This window comes from Lithobates pipiens, unplaced genomic scaffold (genome assembly GCF_037356315.1).
Source record: "Lithobates pipiens isolate NorthernLeopardFrog02 unplaced genomic scaffold, aLitPip1_a1.2 Scaffold_13, whole genome shotgun sequence".
Lineage (NCBI taxonomy): Eukaryota > Metazoa > Chordata > Amphibia > Anura > Ranidae > Lithobates > Lithobates pipiens.
Window position 1 is genome coordinate 464,613,602 of NW_027507718.1, and position 27,760 is coordinate 464,641,361.

At 43.5% G+C, this 27,760-nt stretch overlaps 1 protein-coding gene across 3 annotated transcripts in view; it reads right to left on the reverse strand.

Moving 5' to 3' along the window:
• ACOX3 (acyl-CoA oxidase 3, pristanoyl) overlaps positions 1-27,760 on the reverse strand; it is a 172,265-nt gene that overhangs the window by 137,160 nt on the left and 7,345 nt on the right. The window contains exons 1-6 of one of the 3 annotated variants that reach the window (XM_077477851.1): positions 23,574-23,768; positions 12,768-12,936; positions 8,282-8,515; positions 8,116-8,190; positions 4,685-4,774; positions 1,509-1,652 (exon numbers count right to left, since the gene is read on the reverse strand). In XM_077477851.1, coding sequence (XP_077333977.1) covers positions 1,509-1,652; positions 4,685-4,774; positions 8,116-8,190; positions 8,282-8,515; positions 12,768-12,929 — 705 coding nt within the window. In that variant the 5' untranslated portion in view covers positions 12,930-12,936; positions 23,574-23,768. Of the gene's footprint in view, positions 1-1,508; positions 1,653-4,684; positions 4,775-8,115; positions 8,191-8,281; positions 8,516-12,767; positions 12,940-23,573; positions 23,769-27,760 lie in introns of those variants that run through there. The other 2 variants (XM_077477852.1, XM_077477850.1) reach the window with 2 other exon arrangements.

The window sequence follows — 27,760 nt, forward strand, 5'->3', positions numbered from 1 at the left end:
TAAAAAAAAATGTGTTTTTTCAAAATTGTCGCTATTTTTTTGTTTATAGCGCTACAGGCCCCCCACAGGACTTCTGGAGCAGCCTGCAGCTGCGTAACTTCCTCCTCAGGTGCTCGTGGACCCCGGATATCTCACGTCAGTTCACAAAACTGAAACACATCTGCCATCACGGGGAGCCGGTCCGTCACTGTCTCTCTCTAATCTACTCCTCCTTGACTCGGCCAGTGGAAGGGTACGTCCCCTCGTTTCTCTCTAAGTGATAAATGGATCTCTGAGTCCAATTCATTAACTCTCACAGGGAGAAGATTCTCCATTTTGCCCAGAAGTCCTCCATAGATACCAGAGTCCAAGAGACTTGTTACAAGATTATGACCCGACAGTATAGAGTGCCCACTACTCTGCACCGCTTCTTCCCGCAAGTCCCCAGTCTATGTTGGCGATGTGGCACAGCAGAGGGAATGATGCTACACATCTTTTGGGACTGCACCAAACTTAGACCCTTCCGGCTGGAGGTGACATGCACGATCAAGCACCTTACCAACGTTTCCCTGGAGGGGAACCCCGGGGCTTGCTTGCTTCACCTTTTCGAGGCGACCCATTAAGAAATACAAAACCTCCCTTACCGCCCAGCTACTAAATGCTGCCAAGACATGCATCCCCCTCTGTTGGAGTTCGGAGAATCTGCCAGCGAAATCCCTGTGGTTTTCTAAAGTGAATAAACTAAGTGACATGGAGGATCTCACTGCCACCCTGCACGTTAGGGAGGAGACCTTTTGAGAAACCTGGAGACCATGGCAACACTTTAAATACATGGATGCATACCTCCAGGAGGTTGCACAGCCTGGTTGACCCTTCGGGCTCAATTTGCTCCCTAGTCAGAGGGTAGTGCTCCTCTACCTTGCTACCTTTACTATTTCCTCTATTATTTCCTCCCACTATACCTCCCCCTTTCCCGCTCTCCTTGATTCCGCTCTTATCTTGTCTAAAGAGACCTGACCTGACCTTTCCCTTATTCCCAACCCAGTCATGGGCTGTTTTAGTCAGATACTGTGAATATCCTGGTTTGCATCATTCATATCATTGTGTCCCATAACTGGGCCCAGCTGGTCCTCGGGAAGCTTTGCCTCCCGAGTAGCTGTGAGTATTTATCTTACTGTATAGCTCTGGTTACAATAATATATGTCATGGGTCACTAATGTAGTTGTCTGGAAGCACACTGCCAATATCTCCATACAGTTCCATTTTTCAATGCCTACCACACTGTGTATTGCCAGGGGGCTTGATAATTGATATGTTATTTACAACATATGACCCCTTTAGTTCCTTTTGTCTGATTTTATTATATTCTCCGTCATTTGTTTTGACTGTTAAATGCATCATTTTGAAAATAAAATAAAGGAATTACAAAAAAAAAGTAAAAATAAGAACTTTTTTTGTATCTGCTTCATTTAGCAATAAAAAAGATGTTATCTATAAAATTGAAAATGTGAAAAGGGAAGTTCCCTTACCTGCACAACAAAGGAGTGTAATCCATGGCACTGTCCATCTGATGTGTACAGCTGAGCATACACCACAGCATGGGTGGCAGTCTTCCCCATATTACCTACCCAGAATTTAGCTGCTTCAAAATCTGGGGAGTTTATTATAAATTCCTGGAAAAGAAAATAGAGGTAAAATACATGACATAACAGCATAACATTATTGTTTAAAAAAAAAAAACAAACACCACAATTTTTGTATTCAGTTCTCAAAATTGCTATTCAAGGCATAAGAAACCCACCAATTTAAAGTGACAAATTTTTTTTTCCCCATCATTTTGGTGTAATACATTATGTCGTGTCTCCTGATGGGGTTGATTTTCTAAAACTGGGGAGTGCAAAATCTGGTGCAGCTCTGCATGGTAGCCAATCAGCTTCCAGTTTTTATTTATTTTTTGTCAAAAAATAGATTTTGTTAAAAAATTTATTGAACAAGCTGAAGTTAGAAGCTGATTGGTTTCTATACACAACTGCACCAGATTTTGCACTCTCCCGTTTTAGTAAATGAACCCGGATACAAACATCTTTCTTCCGTCTGATCCAGGTTGTCCCCTCAGCACTGGCACTGCTGCTTGGATGTTTGGTGATTCTTTATTTTAGTTTCCATGGTGTAACCCTTGTGTGCAGACTCAATTCACTGCCATTACCTGGGGTGGCTAGCCGCTCCTCTTCCCCCCTCCTGTGTCCTGCAGTGAGCACGCTCCTGCCATCTCCTGTCTCCTTGGGGGTTCTAAAAAGCAGCCAGGAGAGAGCAGTGGAGAACATAGAGCACACACTAGGGGGGGATTTAAAATTACTGGAGCATGTTTTACTGCTTGTTAGCAATACATTATTTTTAAAAAATTGAGCTTTTGGTATTACATTAAGGGCTCCTTTACATGGGCAATCATGAGCTGCGGTTTCACCGCCTCCTGTCTACCCACATTACAAAGGACTGTACATCACCACAGTCGGAATGCTTTACGGCCATTGCAGTTTTAATTCAGGCTGAAGAGTTTGACAGATGGCACCGCCTGTCAAACTCGCCCTCTAAGATTAATGGGGCTACAAACAGTGTGTATCTAAACGCCTGAAAAAAATGTAATGCGATTTACCAGTCCTTAGATGTGGTGGCTACATGTCAAACAATATTAACAGACTTTCCTGTGCTCATCGGTAAACTACAGGACACTTCACCCATATAGGATGAATAATGATGAAAAGGGAGTTGTTCTGTGCTAGGGTGACAATGCTGCTCCTCTTTAGATACAGAAGAGGGAGTGTAGTCACCCTACGACAGAAAGTGTGTTGTCTGTAGGATTTTAAGTTATTCACAGATCTTTTATCAATCAACTATTTTGGACACCCCATATTGCAATTAAGGATTCACTCATTGTCTGATGATCTTTTTTTGGTTTATGTTTTTCAATGAGAAAGGCTCTTTCACCTACTAGAAGCCTTTTTATACACCGCTTAGTGTATTGCACTTCACATGTGTTTGGAATTTAGATTTGATTAAATCCTACGTTTTATCGTTACCCTCCATGGGTCAGAGGGGATATCATATCACTCTTTAGCAGCACCATTTTCCCTGTTCTTATTACGCACACGATTTGGGACAACACTTTGTGGTGTCATTTTTTGGAGAGGATGCAGCTAAACATACCGTATTTATTGGCATATAACATGCACTTTTTTCCCCTTAAAATCAGGGGTGTGTGTTATACGCCCATCCCCCGCCGATTGTGAGGCTGTGGGTGGCCTTCGGCCGATCTCGGCAGCTTTCGGCCACCATCGGCCGTTCTCGTCGGCTTTCCGCTGCCTTCGGCACTTCTCGGCAGGTTTCGGCCACCTTCAGCCGTTCCCCGCTGTTCTCGGCGGCCAAAAGCCGCAGAGAATGGGTGAGAGTGGACGAAAGCTGCCGAGAGCGGCCGAAAGACGCTGAGAGCAGGCAAAAGCTGCCAAGAGCGGTTGAGAGCGGCGCCATTTTTAAACGGCAAAGCTGAACATGAAACTGACAAGGCTGCAAATGACACTGACAAGGATGCAAATGATGGACAAGGCTTCATGACAAAGCTGCATATGACACTGACAAGGCTGCAAATGATGGACAAAGCTGCATATGACACTGACAAGGCTGCAAATGATGGACAAGGCTGCAAATGACACTGACAAGGGTGCACTGACAGCTGCGACACAGTTTTTTCTATAAAAAAAATGGTTTGTATCACCGGAATGAGAGATGTATTTTGCTGTGATCCTACAGTTACTCTTTATTGATGTCATACAAAGTACAGTAGAAATGTAAAGAGAGAAGCAAATCAAAGCAATTCTTATAGAATTTGACTATAGCCAACTAAAATCTGGTTGTTTTGATTACTGTACTGTTTACAACTTAAATTTTTGCACTGCATTATTAAATAGACCTTGTCAGGGAAAAGCAACAATATCTGTGTAAGCTCTCAACCTATCCTACTGAAACTCACCTTTCCAGCAACCCCCTGCCACATGCAACCTCTACCTTCACATTAGGGAGGGAGTCCTTCAAGGCTCAGACACCAGCCAACACTAGATATTATGGTGGAAGGATTGATGGGGCAATGCTGGAGAAGTGGCAAGGTAAAGTAATCTCCCGATCTGCTTTGAAATATTTTTTTTTTTACAGAGCTCAGTAACTCCACCTATACACACACACAAATGAATGACTCCTTGCTGGGACTCATCAGACAGCTGTGTCTGAAAGAAGACAATTACTACTTTCTATTTTAAAAAAATCTATAGTGCTCTGGGTATTAGCAGCATACATAATTTTCTTTCTTGCCCTACAACCCATGATATAAAAAAAAAAAAAAAAAAAAAAAAAAAAAAACATTTTCCCCTTATGCTCCTAGCAATTTAGAATTCTCTCATGCGCCCTTCCAGAATTCCAGACATGCAGTAATGCGATAATAGAGCTGGGTGCTGTGGACGATGTATCTCATGTACACATCCACCCAATGGAGAGGCACCCAAAGAGGAGCAATGCAAGACATGAAAGAAGCAGTTGGGAAGTGGCAGTGAATGAAGAGATGACTGCACAAGACAATTACTAAAAAACTGAGCCAAAACCATTATATTTCCTTTTAACGCCAAAGCCAGCAGTTTGTTGAGAATCTCCTGCTGCGTACCTTTGTTGAAGCATCAAAGTTTGCAGTTGTGCGGATCGCCTTTGTATTGCTGCCATGGCTCAACTCTGTAAGTGCAAAGCATCCAAAAATCTAAAGTAAAGCAATTGATTATTAGTGTAAAATCAAAAAAGTTTATATCATAAACAACAATTTAAATCCATAGCTTAAGCAGGAAAATTAATAAATGAAAATGTAAATGTTTTTGTGAGTAGGGCCAGGATAACAGGTGGCAGGGAGGGGCGGATACCCTGGGTGCAATGATTTACTGTAGAAATAGGGGCGCTCTCCTTTTGTTACAAGGCTGATAGGAGTAATGACAACAGCATCACTACTCCTGTCTGCCCAGCACTGGGAGCAGCAAGGAGAATAGGAGAGAGCCGAGAGGTGGTGCGGGTTGTATTTTCGCTCCTTCTCCTCCCTCCTGTCAGTGCAGTGCTCTCGTATAAACAAGATGGCTGTGTTCACAAACACTCAGGAGCTTCACCAGCAGAAAGGATGAGTGCGAGAGAGAGCACAGCCTGCACCACGGAGCGCAGAAGTCCCCAGGAGAGCTCAGTGATGAAGGAGAAAGCTGCGAGAGGAGGAGAGTGTCATCAACACAAGCATGTGTTCAATGGTAAAACTCATTGCACAGTGATTTTGACAAGCAATTGACTGCTAGGCATAGGATACCCTAAGCTTGCACATCATGCATGAGGGGCAATTTGGCATCTTTGCCCTGGGCGCTAGATGACCTTGTCTTGGCACTGCTTTTGAGATACATGTATTGTTCATATTTGATCTGTTAAACCTGTTTGTAGAGAAGAAGGTTTTAGTGGTGAGGGACTATAAAGAGTGATATGGTCCCACAATCTGCAATGCACTAACCCTGTTCCGCAATCATTTTTTAGCATTTATCCACAGTCTAGTTCAGTTGTATTCAGACAAAAGGAACAAGAAAAAAGCTATAACAAACTGTCCACTTTTCAGTGTTGGTAGGGCCTTCCACCCCTTACACTGTTTCCCCAGACACTGGCCAAAACTTGTCTTCTCAATCATACTAGCATGACCATATTGTGAAATTTGGTTTGATTCTAACCTTGGAACCTTACATCTTCCTGTGTCTCTGTGCCCGAAATGCATACTAGAGCTGCATTAGCCACTCAACAGAGTATTACCAGGGTCTGTTATATTAGGCTGCAGTTGGGATTTTTGGACTCGCACACATGCCAGGGCCAACATAGACGAGAGTCAATTAAAAGAGAAGTACGGAAATTTTTTTTTTGTAGAATCGTACTTACCTAGCTGGATGCAGCATTGCTCTGATGCTGCATCTGTCCCCCAAAGGCTTTAACACTGAGCCGATCGCTCAGTTCTCACAGCTCCATGAGCAAAGAGCTGGTGACTGTCAGTCACTGGTTCTCTGTCTGCCCCCCTTCCCCCCATGTTCACTGGAGCGCTGAACTGAGGAGGGGGCGGGAGCAGCCGGCTCAGGCTCTCAGCGAATCACTCATATGGTCGCGATCTTTCCCGAGACTGGTCCGGCTCTGTGATATCAGCAGACAGCGGACTTCAGCCCGCTAACTGCTGAAAACAGGTCACAGGAGTGCAGAACAAACTGCACTCCTGTGAGCCACAGGAGAAATAATGCCAAATAAGCGCTGGCTGTACATCTACTTTAACCTTCCAGGACTTCTTTGGAGTGTGAGAGGAAACCAGCGTACCCAAACTTTATGCAGATAGTTTCCTGGCTGAGATTCGAACCAAGGATCCCATGGCTAAAGGAATAACCACTAAACCATTGTGTCTCTACACACACTTTTATAAATTGAAAAAACTGATGTGCACCGGAATGGAATGTGTGACTGATGGAAAACCTTTTCCGAGAGATGTGGATTCAACAACTTATAGTTCAAGTTGTCCAACGTGATGCAAATTTACCTATTCCTATTTGTTCAATCACAATTGTGTATATCACTGCTTATCACAAGACAAGAAATAGCATTTCTGAGAGATGTTGATTTAACAAATTACAGTTTTAGTTTACTAATTTGATGCAGGTTTACCTATGATTACTTGCTTAACTTGTTGTTTTCCAGTGTTAATTTTTTCAACAAAAATATTTTCGGCAGCTAAATTAACACTATTTTAATCGTCTAAAATATGAATAAAACTAAAATAATTCAGATATATAAAATAATTGGCATTTATCAAATAAATGGCATTTTAGTCAAAAGACTATGACTAGAACTAAGAAATATGACATCAAAATTAACACTGAACTACCACATAAGAATCGGTAGGGGGCATATACTAAGCTGCTGAAAGAAAAAAAAATTTCTCTTAATATGTAATGTTGGTAAAATATTCAGGTATTATGTGCAATGGCATAACAGCCAATAGAGTTTACAGTCCTTTTTCATATTTATAACAGTCGTTTTTTTCACATTTGAAAGATGCACAAAAGAACAATATTTTTGATTATTTATGAAACCTGTTTTTTTTTTATAAAGACATTATACAGTATATGTGTGATAGCCCCAACCAGGACAGAGGCTTTTGAAGGGGACTGAAGGCTAGACTCTTGCATATTGACTATAGGCCCCTGCTTTTAAGGGAGTGCTACTCTTTGGGAGGTGTGTGCCTGGGGGACCCTTGGAGTCGGATTTAAATTCATGTTTCCCCCAAACTACAGACTTTGGGAACTGGAGGATCCATATACAGTGCCTTGCAAAAGTATTCACCCCCTTGGCTGAGCATGAATGTGGATGGATGAGTCAGGGATGGAGCATGGCTGAGCATAACTGTGGATGGGTGAGAGAGGGATGGGCACAGATCAGCACTGTGAGCACTTCAGATCCAGCCCACAGCGCTGCTGCATTGGCTCCCTCCTCTCACATGCTGTAGCGATCAGCATGAGGAGCCGAACCAAACATGCTCCGGTTTGCATACAAGTGATCACTCCGTGATTGAAGTGGTAAAGTGGTAAAGGGCTGCTATCATTGGTCCTTTACTCCAATCCGTGACACGTCGGGTCTAGGCGGTCACGTACATTCCCCAGTGTGGGCCACAGGGGGTGCAATTCTGGGAGGACGTTATAGTATGCCCTCCCAGAGTTATCCAACTGCGCTGTAGCCGTTTTTGAGCTATGGCCCATTCGGCAAGTGGTTAAACAAACACATATAGTCCCATAAATGAAAATGTGACATGACCAAAGAGATCTTCTCTGAATCCAAAGTAATGGACGAGTTATTACTGCAATGCAATGGTATGAACAAGTCTTTAGCTTTCAAATAATGGAAGAGGCAATATTCAGATTGTAAAGTCATGATTGTGGCACACAGAGCAGCAATGACTTGGGAACACGGCTGTATGCTTTGAAGGTGTTAAATGTTATTTAAATGTTTACATAATGTAGGAGCAGACTTGTATGACATCACAGATGAACCTACCTCCATACGCCTTATTTGATTTAGGAAGGTCTGGTGCCTCTCAGAGCCGCCACTTCCAACAGCACCCGCAAACACCTGAGATACAAACAAAGCAAATCACTGACACTTGTGCAAGAACAACATTAATGGGGAGACAGGCTTTGGTGGGGTCATAGTATAAAAGTACCTGAGTATTCAGGAAATGTTTAGCAGCAAGGGACCAGTCGTACATGCCCAGGCAGTTTATAAGCACCAGAAGTTTCTGAGGTTTCTCCATGGTCTCCTCGAAGGTCAGGAAATCATACTCGAAGATCTTCCTGCACCGCAGAAATGTCAGCTCTCTGTACTTCTCCAGACCAAGCTCCTCTCCAGGTTGGCGATGGAAAAGTGGATCATTCTCCAGGGTGGAGAAGATTTTTTTCTGGAAACAGAATGCAACGTTCATTGTATAACACAGTGCTCGACAAAACCCGGTCGCCAGGTCGCATTGGCGACTAGAATCAGCGACCTTGCGCCTGGGGCAGCATAGCTGGGGGTATCCCGTCTCCATGGATCCCCCCCCCCCCCCGCGCGATCGCGTCGGGCCGCGCCGCAGGCGGCCGGTAATTGAGCCCCCGGCTTTGAGGCCTTCTGTGATCCTATGGTTCCTTCTGGAATCTGGCGCCCTCTTGTGGTGGCCGTTGGAATTACAACCAACAATGCTAATGGGCCAGTCTTTCTCCATCCCTTTACTTAGAACCCCTAAACAAAACAAAAAAAATATATATATATATATTATATTATATTTATATATATAATTTTTTTTTTATTATTTATTCTAACACCCTAGAGAGTAAAATGGTGGTCGTTGCAATACTGTCTGTCACACCATATTTGCACAGCGGACTTACAAGCGCACTTTTTTTGGGGAAAAAATTTTTATTTAATAAAAAAAAAAAGACAACAGTAAAGTTAGCCCAATTTTTTTTTTTTATATTGTGAAAGATAATGTTACGCCGAGTAAATCGATACCCAACATGTCACGCTTCAAAATTGCGCCCGCTCATGGAATGGCGACAAACTTTTACCCTTTAAAATCTCCATAGGCGACGTTTAAAAAATTCTTCAGGTTGCACGTTTTGAGTTACAGAGGAGGTCTGGGGCTAGAATTATTGCTCTTACTCTACCGATCGCAGCGATACCTCACATGTGTGGTTTGAACACCGCTTTCATATATGCGTTCGCTTCTGCACGCAAGCTTGGCAAGACAGGGCACATTTAAAACAATTTTTTTTTCTTATTTTAACTTTTATTTTATTTTTTTTCACTGTTCTTTTAAAAAAAAAAAAAATGTGTGTCACTTTTATTCCTATTACAAGGAATGTAAAAATCCCTTGTAATAGAAAAAAAGCATGACAGGTCCTCTTTTATATATGAGATCTGGGGTCAGAGAGACTCACATCTCATATTTACACTAAAATGCAATTTAAAAATGTCCCTCTAAGAGCTATGGGCAATGACTTGGAGACAGGTGGGGGGCTGGGGGCTATCTTCCCCTCACTCGTCTCCATGTCAGGCCAGGGACAGGTCCAGATCGCCGTCACGGACCTGGCTCCTAACTTTTTTAGCTGGCTCCCAGATTCCAAGCAAATTTGTCAACCCCTGGTATAACATATACAGAAGTGCAGGATTTAATTCAAACTAAATATATGATTTGCAAATGCCGTGTAAAGCAAGGATGTTCACTTTAGTGCAGTCCTCCACAGATACATATACTTACATTCCATTTCCTCCCATACTTCTCTGTTCAACCACCATAAGTGAAAGGAAGGTGTACACTACAAGATGCTACAGCTGTAGCCTAATCACTTTAGATCCAGAAGATTTGACTCCCTTCACGACCAGGTCATTTTTTGCCATTTAGCACTGCATTACTTTAACTGGTAATTGCGCAGTCATGCAACGCTTTACCCAAACAAAATGTATATAATTTTTTTCACACAAATATAGCTTTCTTTTGGTGGTATTCGAGCACCACTTGTTTTTTTTTTTTTTGCGTCATAAATGAAAAAAGACAGAAGATTTGGGGAAAAAATGTTTTTTACTTTCTGCTATAAAACTTATCAAAATGAAAAACAAAAATTCTAATTTCTTCATAATTTTTGGTCAAAATGTATTCTGCTACAAATCCCAATAAGTGTATATTGATTGGTTTGCGTGAAAGTTATAGCATCTACAAACTATGGACTATACAGTGCCTTGAAACAGTATTTATACCCCTTGACATTTTCCACATTTTGTCATGTTACAACCAAAAACCTAAATTTATTTTATTGGGATTTTATGTGATAGACCAACACAAAGTGGCATAAAATTGTGAAGTGGAAGGAAAATGATAAATGGTTTTCAAAATTGTTTACAAATAAATATGTGAAAACTGTGGTGTGCATTTGTATTCAGCCCCCCGGAGTCAATACTTTGTAGAACCGCCTTTTACTGCAATTACAACTGCAAGTCTTTTTGGGGATGTCTCTATCAGTTTTGCACATCTAGAGAGTGACATTTTTGCACATTCTTCTTTGAAAATTAGCTCAAGCTCTGTCAAACTGGATGGAGAGCATCTGTGAACAGCAATTTTCAAGTCTTAACACATGGATATGCTTTGATCGAATCCATTCTATTATAGCTCTGGCTGTATGTTTAGGGTCGTTGTCCTGCTGGAAGGTGAATCTCCACTCAAGTCTCAAGTCTTTTGGAGACTCTAACAGGTTTTCTTCTAAGATTGCCCTGTATCTGGCTCCCTCCATCTTCCCATCGACTCTGACCAGTGTCCCTTTTCCTACTGAAGAAAAGCATCCCCACAACATGATGCTGTCATCAACATGTTTTGTGGTGGGGATGGTGTGTTCAGGGTGATGTGCAGTGTTAGTTTTCTGCCACGCATAGCGTTTTGATTTTAGGCCAAAAAGTTCAATTTTGGTCTCATCTGACCAGAGCACCTTCTTCCACATGTTTGCTGTGCCCCCCACATGGCTCCTCGCAAACTGCAAATGGGACTTCTTATGGATATCTTTTAAAAATGGCTTTCATCTTGCCACTCTTCCATAAAGGCCAGATTTGTGGAGTGCACAACTAATAGTTGTTCTCCCACCTGAGCTGTGGATCTCTGCAGCTCCTCCAGAGTTACCATGGGCCTCTTGGCTGCTTCTCTGATTAATGCTCTCCTTGCCCGGCCTGTCAGTTTAGGTGGACAGACATATCTTGGTAGGTTTGCAGTTGTGCCATACTCTTTCCATTTTTGGATAATGGATTGAACAGTGCTCCATGAGATGTTCAAAGCTTGGGATATTTTTTTATACCCTAACCCTGCTTTAAACTTCTCCACAACTTTATCCCTGACCTGTGTGTTCCTTGGCTTTCATGATGCTGTTTGTTCACCAAGGTTCTCTAACAAACCTCTGAGGGCTTCACAGAACAGCTGTATTAATACCGAGATTAAATTACACACAGGAGGACTCTATTTACTAATTATGTGACCTCTGAAGGCAATTGGTTCCACAAGATTTTAGTTAAATAGTAAAGGGAGTTGAATACAAATGCATGCCACACTTTTCAGATATTTATTTGTAAAAAATGTTGAAAACCATTTATCATTTACATTCCACTTCACAATTATGTGCCACTTTGTGTTGGTCATCACATAAGATCCCTTTAGGTTTTTGTAACATGACAAAATGTGGAAAATTTCAAAGGGCATGAATACATTTTCAAGGCACTGTATACTGTATTATTTATATATATATATATATATATATATATATATATATATATATATATATATATATATATATATATATATATTATATTTTTTCCCCATTTTTTTTATACTACTAATGGTGGTGATCAGCGTCTTATAATGGGACTGCGATAGTGCAAAGGGGAATCTGACACTGATCCTGGGGGGAATTGACTAACTGCAACTGACATCACCAGTGACATTAACATAGTGATCAGTAATAATATTATACACTGTCACTGTACTAATGACACTGGTTAGGAAGGGGTTGACATCTAGGGTGATCAAGGGGTTAAATGTGTGCCTAAGTATGTGTAATGTGTATAATGTGTGCTGCTTTTACAAACAGATCTCTACGTTTTTTATCCCTATAAGCTGGGACTTGTTGACAGGTTCCCGCTTTGTACAATCACAGCGGGTGCTGGCAGGGGGGTCCACCCATGTGTGTGCCCTAAACTCGGAAGCAGGCAGGTACATTGCTTTGCCTGTGTTGGGCTGCCCATCCGCAGTAAACAGCAGGCGGTTGGTCCGCAAATGGTTAATAATGTCAATAGCCTGTTAATAAAGGGGGAGGGATAAAACGGGGAAGGTAAAATATAAATTGATTAAGCTTCAGCTTTAATTGCGACAAATAAAAGACATGTGTCAGAAGGTTTGCGTTGAATAATGTGAATGTTGAAATGATAAAGAATGCATAGAAATTTAAGTAAGTTAATTCATAAATTTTATCAAATATGTCTTTGGGCTTTTTCAAACTTAATTCTACTTAGTATTACAGCCCGGAGCTCTCCTTTAATGTGAGTGCTGAAGTTAACTACCTTTCACTTTTCTCTGCAAATGTAATTGAATGTAATTGACAATACTTAGGATCACCAGGGAACTCTCTTTAATAACTTACTTTAAAAGCAATAATGTCTTCATCATCCAGAAACATCACCATATCCTTCCAGTTGAAGGAGGCCTTTCTTCTGTATCCCGAGAGCGGTCCATTAGGCAGATCTGGCAACAGGTTTTTAATGGATGTTGCTGGTGGGGCATCACAGTTTTTGGCAGCAATCATTGTAAGTCTGCTTAAGAAAACAGCGTAATGTTATTCTTTTTTTTTATTACACAGGAAGAAACATACTACAATGCTATACACAAAATGAATCAAACTGAAAGGAACAAAAAAGAGGGAAGGGGTTCAAAGTTTATACCAGTCTGCTTTAAAGCTCATCTCCAGCTAAAATGTTTTATTTTGCTTTCAATAGAGCAACGAATAAAGCTGAATTCTGAGCTAGACAGATATTGTCTAAATAAAAGCTTTAACCACTAGAGATCCGCGTTATAGCAGTGAGAGCGACATCAGTCCCGATCTCTGCAATGTGCAGCCAGCTCCTAAGTGCCCACCTTTGCCCCCTACAAGTGCCACCTAGCAGTAAGCAACAGTGCTGCCTACCAGTGCCAACCAGCGCTACCTGTCAGTGCCCACAGTGCCACCTGTCAGTGACCACAATCAGTGACTGAACAGTGCTGCACATCAGTGCCACTTATCAGTGCCCATCAGTGTCACCTAACAGTGCCCGCCAGTACCACCTATCAGTGCCCATCAGTGCCATCTATCAGTGGTACCTATCAGTGTCACCCATCTGTGCCACCCATCAGGGCCCACCAGTGCCATCTTATCAGTGGCCATCAGTGCCGCCTTATCTGTGCCCATCAATGCCACCTTATTTGTGCCTATCAGTGCTGCCTTAACTGTGCCTATTAGTACCCATCATTGCAGCCTATCAGTGCCCACCAGTGCTGCCTCATTAGCGCATATCAATGAAGCAGAAAAATGACCTGTTTGCAAAATTTTATAACAAACTATTAAACATGATTTTTTTTTTCAAAGTTGTCCATCTTTTTTTGTTTGTTTAGCAAAAAACTAAAAACCCCAGCTGTGATTGAATACCACCAAAAGAAAGCTCTATTTGCGGAAAAAAAAATGATAAAAATGTAATTTGGGTGCAGTGTTGTATGACCGCGCAATTGTGATTCAAAGTGTGTCAGCGCTGAAAGCTGAGATTTGGTCTGGGCAGGAGGGGGGTTTAAGTGCCCAGTAAGCAAGTGGTTAAAGCCCACACACTGCAAATATGAATATGGCTGGGGCCTCTTATAGGGCTGTCATAGACATATCTCAGTCTCTAGTCATGATCAGTAGCCAGAAGGACCATCTCCCGATCATGTGACCACCGTGACAGCCAATCACAGTGGTCAAGTGATCAGAATGTCCATCCTGTCCCCCCGAGTGTAAAGGCCCAATTAAAAATAGACGATGGGAAGGGGTTAACCAGGACACAGCTACCACTTTCTATTATGTAAAGTTGATAAGCAAGTGCAATACATGTAGATATTTAGTAGATATTGATTTACATGAAACTTAGCAATAGTTATAATAATTATATACCCTGTATGCACAATTATTTGGAAAGTTGTATTTTTGATGATTCATTTAATTCCTGAACAATTACAGTACTCTTGGTCAATCTGAAATGTTAATAAACTTCAAACCTGAATATTTAAGGAAGTAAATGTGAGGTTTGGGCTTTCCTATACCCCGTGAACACCACCGGTTTTCCCATCGGAATTTCGCTGATACGGTCTTGCGTACACATGACCACACCAAAGTCCGACTGTCAAGAATGCCGTGACGTACAACACTTACGATGGGGCTATAAAAGGGAAGTTCAATAGCCAGTAGCCAATAGCTTCCGTCTCGAGCTTCAGAACATGCGTCCTTTTTACAGACTAGCGGTTTTCCTGACAGGAATTGGTTCTGTCGGAAATATATAGAACATGTTCCATTTCTAGGTCCCTCAGAATTTTCAATGGGGTATACATACGAACGGAATATACGATGAAAAGCTTCCGTCTGACTTTTTCTGACAGTCATTCTGCTCGTGTGTACGCGGCATTAGGAGAATGTCCACACAATTATTGGGCAACTATTAGTGTGCATAATTATTATGCAACCAAGGCCCCTTTCACAACGGGTGGATCCGTTTTGACGGAATCCGCTTTGCTTAGCGGGGATCGCTCCATTGATCCCCACTGAGCAGGCAGATGACAGGGCTGTCTTCACTCACTATGCTGGACCTGACGGACCTGCTAGAGTCCTGTTCTCTATGGGTAGATCAGATGAACACAGACTACCTATCTGTTTTCATCTGATCCACCAGATGGAAGGTAAATAGGACCATCATCCATCTGGATTTGGCAGAGAGGATTGGATATCGGCGGAAGTCAGCGGACATGTGCCCACTGACATCCGCCGCTCCATAGGGCTCAATGGATTGTCCTAAAATAATAAATTAAAAAATCAGTTTCTTGATCTGCTGACAATCAAATTTGTGCAGCAGCAACCACAGCCTCCCAGACACTGTTCAGAAAGGACTCAGTTCCATGCAAAAGGACCGTACTTTTAGAAATCGGTTTAGATCTTTGAGATCTAAAATGGGTCTGACATCTCCGTTTGGCTTTGGTACCATGAAAAGGTTTGAATAAAACCCCAATCCCTGCTCTTGCGTGGGAACTACCACGATAACCTTTTGCGACAATAGTTGCTCCAACGCTATAAAGAGAGGCTTCTTTTTGTCTGGGTACATTTGATCTGAGGAAACAAGGAGCGGAGAATTCTCGGAATTCTAGTTTGTAACTTAAAGTTACTGTGAAGACCACCCATCTGTCCTGAAATTCCTCCTGCCAGAGCCTTGAGAGCTTTAGTAGTCTTCCCCCAACTCGAGCAAGCGGGGGCGCCCCTTCATAAGGAAGCTTTAGCGTTTTGTCTTGTAGACTTGCTCCTCCAGGACTTCTTTTGTCCCTGGGGTTGACTCTGAGTTTTAACCTTTAAGCCTGACAGAGGAGGCCGCCGTGACTGCCTGGAGGCTGATACCCCTGACACTGGAGAAAGAGCCCATTTACAGGAGGGACATTTACTCCTTTTCTTAACTGGCAAAAGGGTGCTTTTCCCACTAGAGATCCTTTGGATATAATTGTCCAAATCCTCCCCAAACAAACAGTCTTGCACCACGAAAAAGGAAATCCAGCTAGGAGTGTCTTACATGGTGATTTGGCTGACCAATTTTTCAACCATAAGATTCTACGCATATGTACCAACCCAAGTGTAAGGCGAGAGGTCTGGAGGATAGAATCTCTGATAGCATCAACAGTAAAACACAAAGCCGCTGGTAGGTTGGCCAACCCCCGTGCTTGCTGTTCAGGTAAAACTTTGAGCACCTGTTTAACATGGTCTCTTAAATATTAACAGACTCCAATTGCTGCCACTGCAGGTTGAACTACTGAACCTGCCAAGGAGAAAATGTTTTTTAATAGGTATTCCAACTTTTTATCAGTTGGATCCCTAAGCATCTGAGTGTTGTCAACAGGACAAGTCAGGCTTTTATTTACGGAGGAAATGGCCGTGTCAATCGCCGGTATACCCCACATCTTAGTAAATTTTCCCTCCATAGGATAAAATGTTGAAAACTTTTTAGGAGGAAAAAAATGTTTATCTGGGAGATCCCACTCAGAATAAATAAGCTTTTTCAGTAACCCATGAACAGGAAAGGCATGTGCAGTTTGTGGAGGCTTCAGCGAACCCAAACAAGAGGAGGGTTCTTTAACTGACTCAGAAACGGGCAACTTAAATGTGGAGCGGACCAATTCAGCAAGAATTTGCACCAACACCTTCTCATCCTGAGAAGCTGAAGAGGACCCTTTTCCACTAGATTCCTCAGAAGTGGAATCATCAGACTCATCCCGAACCTCTGAGGGGGATTACTCTCCTTTTTCCCAGAGTTCCTCAGTTTGAGGGCCCTGGGTGGCAGAGGGGGACCTAGTAGGTTTTCTTCCACTGAGTGAAGATGCGATTACTCCCTTTTGTTGCCAGCGGTTTAGACATAAAGCCTTGTACACATGATCAGATTTTCCGACGGAATTGTGTGATGCCAGGCAGTTGGCATAAAATTCGACCATTCGTACACTCCATTGGATAATTGTTGTTGTATTTTCCGTGGACAAATGTTGGATGGCGGGCTTTAAAATTTTCCATGGACAAATGTTTGTTGTCGGATTTTCCGAGCGTGTGTACACAAGTCCGTCAGACAAAAGTCCAAAGTACAAGCACGCATGCTCGGAAGCAAGGACGAGTCAGAAGTGGTCGGTCTTGTAAACTAGCGCTCGTAATGGAGAATTAACATTCGTGATCCGGAAAATTATGAAATCTTGAAATGCAACGCACATTCTCTTCTTATTTAATGGGATAATAATGAAGCTGCTTTCCTGGTGATACTGATGGAGTTATTGCAAAAAAAAATTCAAAGGCTTTTTTTTTTTTTCTAGTGATATCAAGAATAGTATTATTATGCTTGTTATTTTTTTTATTTTTGGTGCAAGTTACCACAACACCATTATCCCGTAGTTTTTAAGATCAAAGATACAACTATGTTGGTGTCCCTTGTTAATTTTACATTGTAGAGCCTCATGATTCTGGTCAAAATGAGAATCACAAATTTTTTGCTTAGAATAAAAAGATCACAAATCTTGCAAAAATTGGGCTACCTTTGTTTTGTTTTTTTATTCATTAAAGTAATTTTTTCCAAACAAATTGCATTTGACAGATCGCAGCGCAAATACAGTGTGATTTTGACAGGTAACTGTTGCCACTTCCGTTATGGTCGCCCTAGGCTAATTAAAGCAGAAGTTTTCCCCCACTCCCGAAAGTCTTCTGGGACATATGACAGGTCCCAGAACATGTCTTTGCTCGGCGGCACCAGCATCTTTACTATGGGCACCCAGCTGTGACAGCTTGTGGCTTCACAGCCGGGTACCCACTGAGCATGCACGAGCAGCGCCGCTCGTGCATGCTCAGTGGGTACCCGGCTGTGAAGCCACAAGCTGTCACAGCTGGGTGCCCATAGTAAAGATGCTGGTGCCGCCGAGCAAAGACATGGCAGGGGTGAGTGCACTGCTGGATCATGGGACAGGTGAGTGGCTGTTTAGTAAAAGTCAGCAGCTACACTTTTTGTAGCTGCTGACTTTTAACCACTTAAGCCCCGGACCATTTGGCTGGCCAAAGACCAGAGTGTTTTTTGCGATTCAGCACTGCGTCACTTTAACTGACAATTGCGCAGTCGTGCGGCATGGCTCCCAAACAAAATTAATGTCCTTTTTTCCCCACAAATAGAGCTTTCTTTTGGTGGTATTTGATCACCTCTGCGGTTTTTATTTTTTGCACTATAAACAAAAAAATAGCCACAATTTTGAAAAAAAAACGCAATATTTTTTACATTTGCTATAATAAATATCCCCAAAAAATATATAAAAAAAATTATTTTCCTCCGTTTAGGTCGATATGTATTCTTCTACATATTTTTGGTAAAAAAAAAAAAAAAAAAAAATCGCAATAAGCGTTTATTGATTGGTTTGTGCAAAAGTTATACATTTACAAAATAGGGGATAGTTTTATGGCATTTTTATTAATAATTATTTTTTATTAGTAATGGCGGCGATCAATGATTTTTATCGTGACTGCGACATTATGGTGGACAGGTCGATCACTTTTGGTGTGATTTTGGGACCATTCACATTTATGCAGTGGTCAGTGCAATTAAAAATGCATTGATTACTGTGTAAATGTGACTGGCAGTGAAGGAGTTAACCACTAGTTGGCGCTGTAGCGGTTAAGTGTCTCCTAGGGAGTGATTCTAACTGTGGGGGGAGGGGCTGTGTGTGACACGACCCTGATAAGTGCTCCCGATCACAGGGAGCTGTGATCAGTGTCACTGTCACTAGGTAGAACGGGGAGACGTTTGTTTACATTAGCATTTCCCCATTCTTCCTCTTCGTGAGACGATCGCAGGTATCCCAGCGGACATTGAGTCCGTGGGACTCGTGATCACGCTCACAAAGCTCTCGGCAGGCGGCACTCGCGCCCATAACCCACCTCTTATAGGGCAACGTACAGGTACGTGATTCTGCCTGTATGTGCCCTTCTGCCGCAGTATATCTGCGTTAGGCAGTCGGGAAGCGGTTAATAAACACAAAAATTACTGGAACTTCTCTTTAACAGAAGTCTATGCAAGAAATCAGCAAAAAGTAGTGCAGTAGCCTTTTTCATAATCGGTGCGAGCCGAGTCATAAGAATGTTTCCATTACTGGCAATGGAGTGCGACTTGTCATGCGATTTCGAACGGTTAAATTGCATGACAAATTGCACCAGTGTGAACGAGGACTAAGGGTCCTAACCAACCTATGTATTTTAATGTATATACACAAGGTAGCCATTTATTCATACCTCCCAACTTTTTGAAATGGAAATGAGGGACACCTATTAGCAATATTTTGCAGGCATAGGACACACCCCTTGCCACGCCCTCTTAAAGGAGAATTATACAAAAAAACAAGATTGGTTAAACCCAAGTCCCTTTTTTACCACTACTATTCCTTTATATTGGCTTTTGGAATTTACAAATGCAGCAATTTAGAAATCATATGAAAGGTTTAGCACTCGGAAACACTTTTTGATAGATAAAAAGTGCATTTTATATACAACTATATAGATCAGACCAAAATGAGGGACAAATGAGGAGGAATGAGGGACAGAGGGACATTGCTCCAAATCAGGGACAGTTGGGAGGTATGATTTCTTTCAACTGAATTGGTTCATAAGGCGCATTGCAGAAAAAAAGTTCTAAAAAAAGTCTATTTTTTGATGCATTGACAAACATCAAGGAACTCATTGATGTCATTTTACACGCATTTTCATGCACTGTCAACACATAACTATGTGCAATAAAAACAATCCACAATGTGGCATTTAATTGTTAGCAATTACTGAAAGCCTATAGGTAGATGTGAAATATGCAGTGAATGCCCGATGATCTAAGTTTATATCTGAATGGAGCCTCACTTACACTGGCGTACTACAGCATGCCCGGAATGCACCCACACAAATGTTAAATTGGAAACAGTGGGGGTTATTTACTAAAGGAAAATCCACTTTGCACTACAAGTGCACTTGGAAGTAAAATCGCTGTAGATCCGAGGGGGACATGCAAGGAAAATAAACAACAGCCTTTTTGCTTGTATATGATTGGATGATAAAATCAGCAGAGCTTCCCCGCATTTCAGAACTTCCCCTCAGATCTAAAGCGACTGAACTTCCAAGTGCACTTGCAGTGCAAAGTGGATTTGCCTTTAGTAAATAACCCCCAATGTTTGTGCAGCCACTGCATCCCAATAGACATGAATGGGGCTGCCTGCACAGGGATACACGGAACACCTGTGCATCTCCATGCAGGTAAACACGGCCCTCACATAGGTGTTTGCTTACGCTTGTGTGAATCAGGCCTAAGAAACATATTGCAAGGTAGAAAGCAAAACTGCTTGAAGTCCTAAAAACATTTGCACATGCAATATTATTAATGCTAAGTTTTCCCCTTAAATTTCAGAGAAAAAAAAATAAAAAATTCTTCTGCACCAAGGCTTCATGTACACTGCTGATGGTAAACGGACGTTCAGAGGCAGTTGGATGCTTTTTTCAGCTGCCCCTGAACTCATCCAATGTTATATTATGTGTACATGTACACAGGTTCGTTTAACCACTTCAATACCGGGCAATTATAAACCCTCCTGCCCAGACCAATTTTGAGCTTTCAGCGCTGTTGCACTTTGAATGCCAATCGCGCGGTCAAGCTACACTGTACTCAAACTAAATTTTTATAATTTTGTTCCCACAAATAGAGCTTTATTTTGGTGGTATTTGATCACTTCTGGGATTTTTATTTGCTGCTCAACAAATAAAAAAAAGGCCCGAAAACGTTGAAAAAAAATGTTGTTTTGTTTTTTACAAAACTTTGTAAATAAGTAAGTTTTCTCCTTCACTGATGGGGCTGCACTGACAAGGCGGCACCGATGAGGTGTCACCAATGACATGGCACCGATAGGCGCAATTGATGGGCACTGATATGCCGCAGTGATGGGTACACATAGGTGGCACTGATGGGCACTGAAAGGCGGCATGGATGGACATTGATAGGCAGCACAGATGGGCACTGATAGGCCGCACAGATGGCCACTGATAGGTGACACGAATGAGCACTGATAGTTGGCACGGATGGGCACTGATAGGTGGCACTGATGTAAACTAATAGATGGTACTGATGGATGCCAATCAGTGCCAAACAATAATGCCTGCCAATCAGTGATGCCCATTGTGGGCACTGATTGGCATCCATTGTGGGCACTGATTGGCATCCCTGGTGGTCTAGGGTGGCATATCTGTTGGTGACATCCCTGGTGGTCCAGTGTGTGCTTCCTCGGGGGGGGGGCGGGGTGTCTGAGCTGATAATCAATCAGTAAAGACCCCCCCCGTCAGAGGAGCAGCTGATTGGCTCTCCTCTACTCGTGTCTGACAGATGCAAGTGAGGCAAAGCCGATCAATGGCTCTTCCTGTTTACACTGTGATCAGCTGTGATTGGACAAGGCTGATCACGTGACAGAGACTCTTTACCTATATCGGTGTTGCGGTGTATCAGACTGACACGCCGCAACAACGATCGCCGTGATGCACGTCCTCGGGGGCGCGCAGCAGCTTGATATCCTGGCGACGTCATATGACATCCGGTCAGGATATCGAAACCACTTTGCCGTCGTCATTTTGCTATATGGCAGGCGGCAACTGGTTAATGTCGTTTTTAGACAGTTGCGTTTAGAGACTTTTCTCTGAAGGCAAAAAAATTAGTTCAGACGCCAAGCACCGGTGTTTATCCGCGTTTTAGCTTAGAAACATTTTTTTTACATTAAAAAACGTATAAAATGATAGCAAAATTATGAAAAAACACTAAAAAAATATTTTTAAAACTTGTAATTGCTTGCAATGCTTCATAGACCATTTATATACCCCTAATGAGCCCATGATCCAATCCAATACACCACTAGCATTGCTGTTAGCCGAAGTAGATTTGAAATTTGACCCATATGTTGTTAGATTTGAACCAGATGACCCTACCTGACCCCAGCTTGACCGCCAACCTGATCAAACATCATCCATAGTAAAAGCACAGACATTGAGGTAGATACAAGTACACTGCTCTCTCGGCTGCTGCTACTCGCTCTGGTCTCATAGAAATTGGTAAATAATACTGTTTTTTGTGCTTTGGGAGCGTCTTATGATGTTTTCTTAACCACTTGAGATCCACGCTATAGCCAAATGACGGCTACAGCGCGGATCTCCTTTGCCGGGACTACGTCTATTGACTTTGTCCTGTGCACGAGCGGCCTGCGCGCCCCCTGAGGGGCGCGCACGGCGCGCTCTGTGATCGGCGAGTCCATGAGACTCGCCTGATCACCGATCCGTGCAAGGGGTCGATCCCGACCCCTTATCACGTGATCAGCTGTCAGCCAATGACAGCTGATCATGTGATATAACGAAGCCGGTAATCGGCTATTATTCCTCCTCGCGCTGACAGCGCGAGGAGAAAAAAAAGAAGCCGATCACCGGCGGCCGTGATCGGGACATCAGTCCCGATCACGGCCAGCCTTGCTAGTGCCCACCTGCCCCCTGCCAGTGCCCACCTGCGGTGCCAAATGTTTAAAAAGTAAGTGCCCCCCGTCAGTGCCACCCAGCAGTGTCCACAGTGCCACCCAGCAGTGCCCACAGTGCCACCCAGCAGTGCCCACAATCTGCCTCAAAGGTGCTGCACCCCAGTGCCACTTATCTGTGCCCATCAGTGTCATCTACCAGTGCCCAGCAGTGCCGCCCATCAGTGCCCAGCAGTGCCACCTATCAGAGCCACCTATCAGTGCCACCTATCAGTGCCCATCAGTCCCAACTATCAGTGGTACCTATCAGTGCCCATCCGTGCCACCCATCCGTGCCACCCATCCATGCCACCCATCTGTGCCCATCTTTGCCCATCAGTGCCGCCTTATCTGTGCCCATCGGTGCCGCCTTATCTGTGCCTATTAGTGCCGCCTTAACTATGCCTATCAGTGCCCACCAGTGCAGCCTATCAGTGCCCACCAATGCAGCCTATCAGTGCCCACCAATGCAGCCCATCAGTGCCCACCAGTGCAGCCTATCAGTGCCGCCTAATCAGCACACTTCAATGAAGGAGAAAAATGACCCGTTTGCAAAATTTTATAACAAACTATTAAACATGATTTTTTTTTTTTTGCATCTTTTTTTGTTTGTTTAGCAAAAAATAAAACTCCGAGCTGTAACTAAATACCACCAAAAGAAAGCTCTATTTGTGAGAAAAAAATGATAAAAATTTCATTTGGGTACAGTGTTGTATGCCCGCGCAATTGTCATTCAAAGTGCATCAGCGCTGAAAGCTGAAAATTGGTCTGGGACTGAGGGGGGTTTAAGTGCCCAGTAAGCAAGTGGTTAAATAAATGCTCCTAGACAGGAATGCAGAAAAACGCGGCTAAACTGGCGTTTTTAAATGCCGGTTTCAGGCTGTCAAAAACATCGTTCAGAAGAGGTTGCCTCCGCGTCCCGTGTACATTAGGCCTAAATGTACAAAACTCTATCATGTTTGTTCCCTGTAGATCTTGTGTTGACATACATTAGAGAAGCAGCACGACGTGTCATCGGAGCAAAAGCTTTGTCATACAGCTTTATATCATACGATTTAATAGAAAAACAAGCAAGAGCCATAAATAACATTATACTTACCAATCAGGGATTTCTGAAAGTGACAGACAGCAGTCCGGCAGGAGCTGAATACAGGCGATATCAGGAGCACCACAATGATTACTCTTCTCCTGAATATTATTTGCTGACACTGATCATATTGATAAAGCCCGGACTTAGGACTCTATCACTCTACAGGTTAAAGGTCCTTCCCCACTTCTCCAACCTAAGACAGATTGATTCATTTACATAGATTTGCTGAGATAGCTGTGAATATTAATGTGCACATGAAAAAATAAGATGTTTTTATCAAAAGCAGCATAACCTAGCTGCACAGAGAATGCAATGGAAGCATGAATATTTAAATAATAAATATTTTATTATAACCTACATTAAAGCATACTTGTGATTTTCCCATGCAGAAAAAGTAACCCCCCCCCCCCCCCCCCCCCCATCCAGTGGTGAAGCATGGGTTGTCAGCAAGTAGTTTGCGATCCATAACCGTGGAATTTTATATACTCCCATCCTGATCACACCTCCAGATACCCCCCCCCCCACTCTGTTCACCCCCAGATACCCCCACTTTGATCACCCCCAGATACCCCCCCACTCTGATCACCCCCAAATACCCCCACCCTGATCACACCCCCAGATATCTTCCCACTCTGATAACCCCACCCTGATCACACTCCCAGATACCCCCACCCTGAAAATCCTATTTTCTTGTTCATACATCACGGGACACAGAGTCTTGCTAATTACTTAGTGGGAAGTCCTAAAGAAATGCCCAAATTGAGGGGAGGGAGACACAGATCAGAAAATACATAGACCGCCAACAGACAAGAGGATCTAAACTGCTGCCTGCAGCACACTTGCATCCACCTGATAGAATCTAATGAATGTATGGACTGAAGACCAAGTTGCAGCCTTGCAGATCTGAGCCATGGAGGCCTGGTGATGCACTACCCATGAAGCACTGACCATTCTAGTTGAGTGCGCTTTAACCTGAAAAGGAGGAATCTTCTTTTTTTATACCATAGGCCTGAATAATAACTTGTCGAATCCATCTAGAAATCTACAAATAGTGTATTTTGAAGCTGCCTGGCCCTTTCTGGGGCCTTCTGGCAGAATAAATAGACAATCAGACTTTCTTATGTGCGCGGTTGCCTGCAGATGCCCACTCCTCTTCTGTGGACTGCGGATCTGTAAAAAAGGACGGTAGGACCACATCTTGATTCAGATGGAATCGTGACACTACCTTAAGTAAGAAAGTCAGGCGAGGACGCAACACCACCCTGTCTTTGTGAATAATCAAGTATGGCTCTTTACAAGAAAGAGCCGCTAATTATGATACCCTTCTAGCCGAGGAAATAGCTACCATAAAGACTAATTGCTTTGTCAGAAGAATTAAAGAAGCATGGTGTAATGGTTCAAAGGGTTGTTCTTGCAAAACGGACAAAACCAAATTCAGATCCCATGGGCACACAGGAGGTTTGACTGGCGGATTCAAGCATAGTGCCTCCTGAACAAAGGTCCAGACCAGGGAATGTGAGGCAAGTGGCTTTTGAAAGAATAACGATAAGGCCGAGATCTGGACCTTGATCGTGCTCAAAGCCAGTCCCATTTCAATGCCTAATTGAAGAAAGGCAAGCATCCTGCTAATGGCATACTTTCTAGGGTGCCATTCCCTGGGTTCACACCAGAAAACATATGCCTTGCCTTCCAGATTCTGTAGTAGATCAGGCTGAAGGCCGGCTTCCTAGCATTAACCAGAGTGGAAAGGACTGATTCCGAGAGTCCACGGCCTTAGAATGTGGGTCTCAGCAGCCAAACCATCAAATTTAGACTTTGTAAGGCAGGATGGAATATTGGACCTTGTGAGAGTATATCTGGATGCAACGGAAGAACCCAAGGTCTCCCTACTGCCATCTTTACCATCTCTGCATACCAAGGTCATCTGGGCAAAGTCGTAGCCACCAGAATGACCAATTTTGCTTCCCTCTTGACCCTCCGAAGGAACCGCGAAAGAAGCGGAATTGGAGGGAAGGCATAGATCAGAGTGTATTGATCCCATGGAATCGTTAAGGCATCTGACCCATGTGCTATCAGATCCTTTGTCCTTGATACAAAGCTGTTCAGTTTTTTGTTGAACTTGGACGCAAACAGGTCTACATCCGGGGTTGACATATGGTCTGAAATATATTGGGGTGTAGAGACCATTCTCCTGGACACAGCTGCTGGCAGCTTAGAAAATCTGCCTGCCAATTTTCTACCCTGGGAATAAAGACCGCAGATAGGCAAAGAATATGCCTTTCTGCCCAGAAAAAAAATGCGATTCACCTCCTTTTGGACATCCAGGCTCCTGGTGCCTCCCTGGTGATTGATATAAGCCACAGCCGTGGCATTGTCGGACTGTATCCGGACAGGATGACCCTGTAGTCTGCAAGTCCAGACCCTGAGGGCTAAACGAATTTCCAGAATGTTGATGGGCAAGAGTTTTTCGGCTCTGGACCATCTTGCCTGGGTGGAAGCTTCTTCCAGAACTGCTCCGCAGCCTATTAGGCTGGCATCTGTGCTAACGAGTTTCCAAGTAACTGGGACAAAGGTTTTTCCTTTCAGAAGATTCTTGGTCAGTAACCACCAATTGAGGTTCTGGCATACCCCTGGGGGTAGGCACATTGGAGGATCCAAGGCTTGAACCTTCTTGTTCCAGGAAGAGAGGATGCTGTTTTGTAAAGGCCTCGAGTGAAACTGGGCGTAAGGGACAGCCTCGAAAGAGGCGACCATCTTCCCCAATAGTCTCATACATAGTCAGATAGAGGGTTTTCTTTTTGCTGAGACTACGCGGACCAAATCCTTTATGGCCCTGGCTTTTGGCCTGTGTCTATGAACATGTCCAAGAACTCCAGCCTCTTTAGGCGCTGCAAGGAGGATTTCTCTAGATTGAAGACCCAACCTAGGTACTCTAAGTACTTTACCGTGCAGAGCACATTGTGGCTTAGGCATGTTACGGAATGTTCTATGAGTAGCAAATCGTCCAGATAAGCTATCACAGTTAAGCCCTGAGCCCTTAGATTTGCTAGAGGCGGGGTTAGAACATTTGTGAACACCTGAAGGGCGGTAGCAAGACCAAAAGGAAGGGCCACAAATTGAAAGTGGCGCTGATCCACCGCAAACCTTAGGAATCTTTGGGAGCGGGAAATATTGGCACGTGCAAATATGCGTCTTTGATGTCTATTGATGCCAGAAATTCTTCCCCCTGAAGGGTGAAGACTACTGAGTGGATAGATTCCATGTGGAAAGGACAGATGTCTAGAAATTGGTTCAGGTCTTTTAGATCCCGAATAGGTCTGACATCCCCATTTGGTTTTGGAACCGTGAAGAGGTTTGAGTAGAACCCCGAGCCTTGCTCTTCCGGGGCCACCTCTATAATTACCCCTCGGGATAACAGATGTTTTAAGGCCAGAAGTAAGGGCCTTCTTTTTTTCTGGATCCCTGGGGACTCTTGACTTTAGGAAACAAGATAGCAGAAGCACCCAAAACTCTAGCTTGTAGCCCAGAGACACTGTGGAGGCTACCCATCTGTCCTGAATCTCTTCCCGCCAGGTGCCTGCAAACTGCAGCAGCCTCCCCCGCACTCAGCCGAGCGGGGGCACCCCTTCATAGGGAGGCTTTGGGGTTCTATTTACCAGATCTTGGGCCCCAAGGCTTCTTTTGTCCTTGGGCTTGACTTTGGATCTTTCCCCTTGTATTTGGCTGGGGAGGTCATCACCACTGGAGGCTCCATGAGGCTCTAGGGGCTGGGGACAGAGAACTACTAAATTAAGGACATTTACTCTTCCTTTTGATCAGTAACAACGTGGATATATTTGTCCAGGTCATCCCCAAACAGGCGTTCTCCGCGAAACGGGATACCAGTTAAAAACTTTTTGCATGAAGCTTCAGCTGCCCAATGCTTAAGCCAAAGGGCCCTGTGCATGTGTACCAGTAGGAGAGTGAGGCGAGATGGCTTCTGATGCCTGCTAAAGAGTCTTCTGTAACATTATCAGGGGCTGAAACATGGGGAGAGGCTGCAAAACCTGACAGGGGTACAGAGAGGCTGCCTCCAGTCTTGCAGGGGGGGGGTGGTATCCGGCAGACGTGTCCAGAACCCCTAGATGTGAGCGGTGATTTCCTGGTGCCTCTTTTACCTCCCCCTGAAGCCCTCTTATGAGGAGACATAGTCCTAA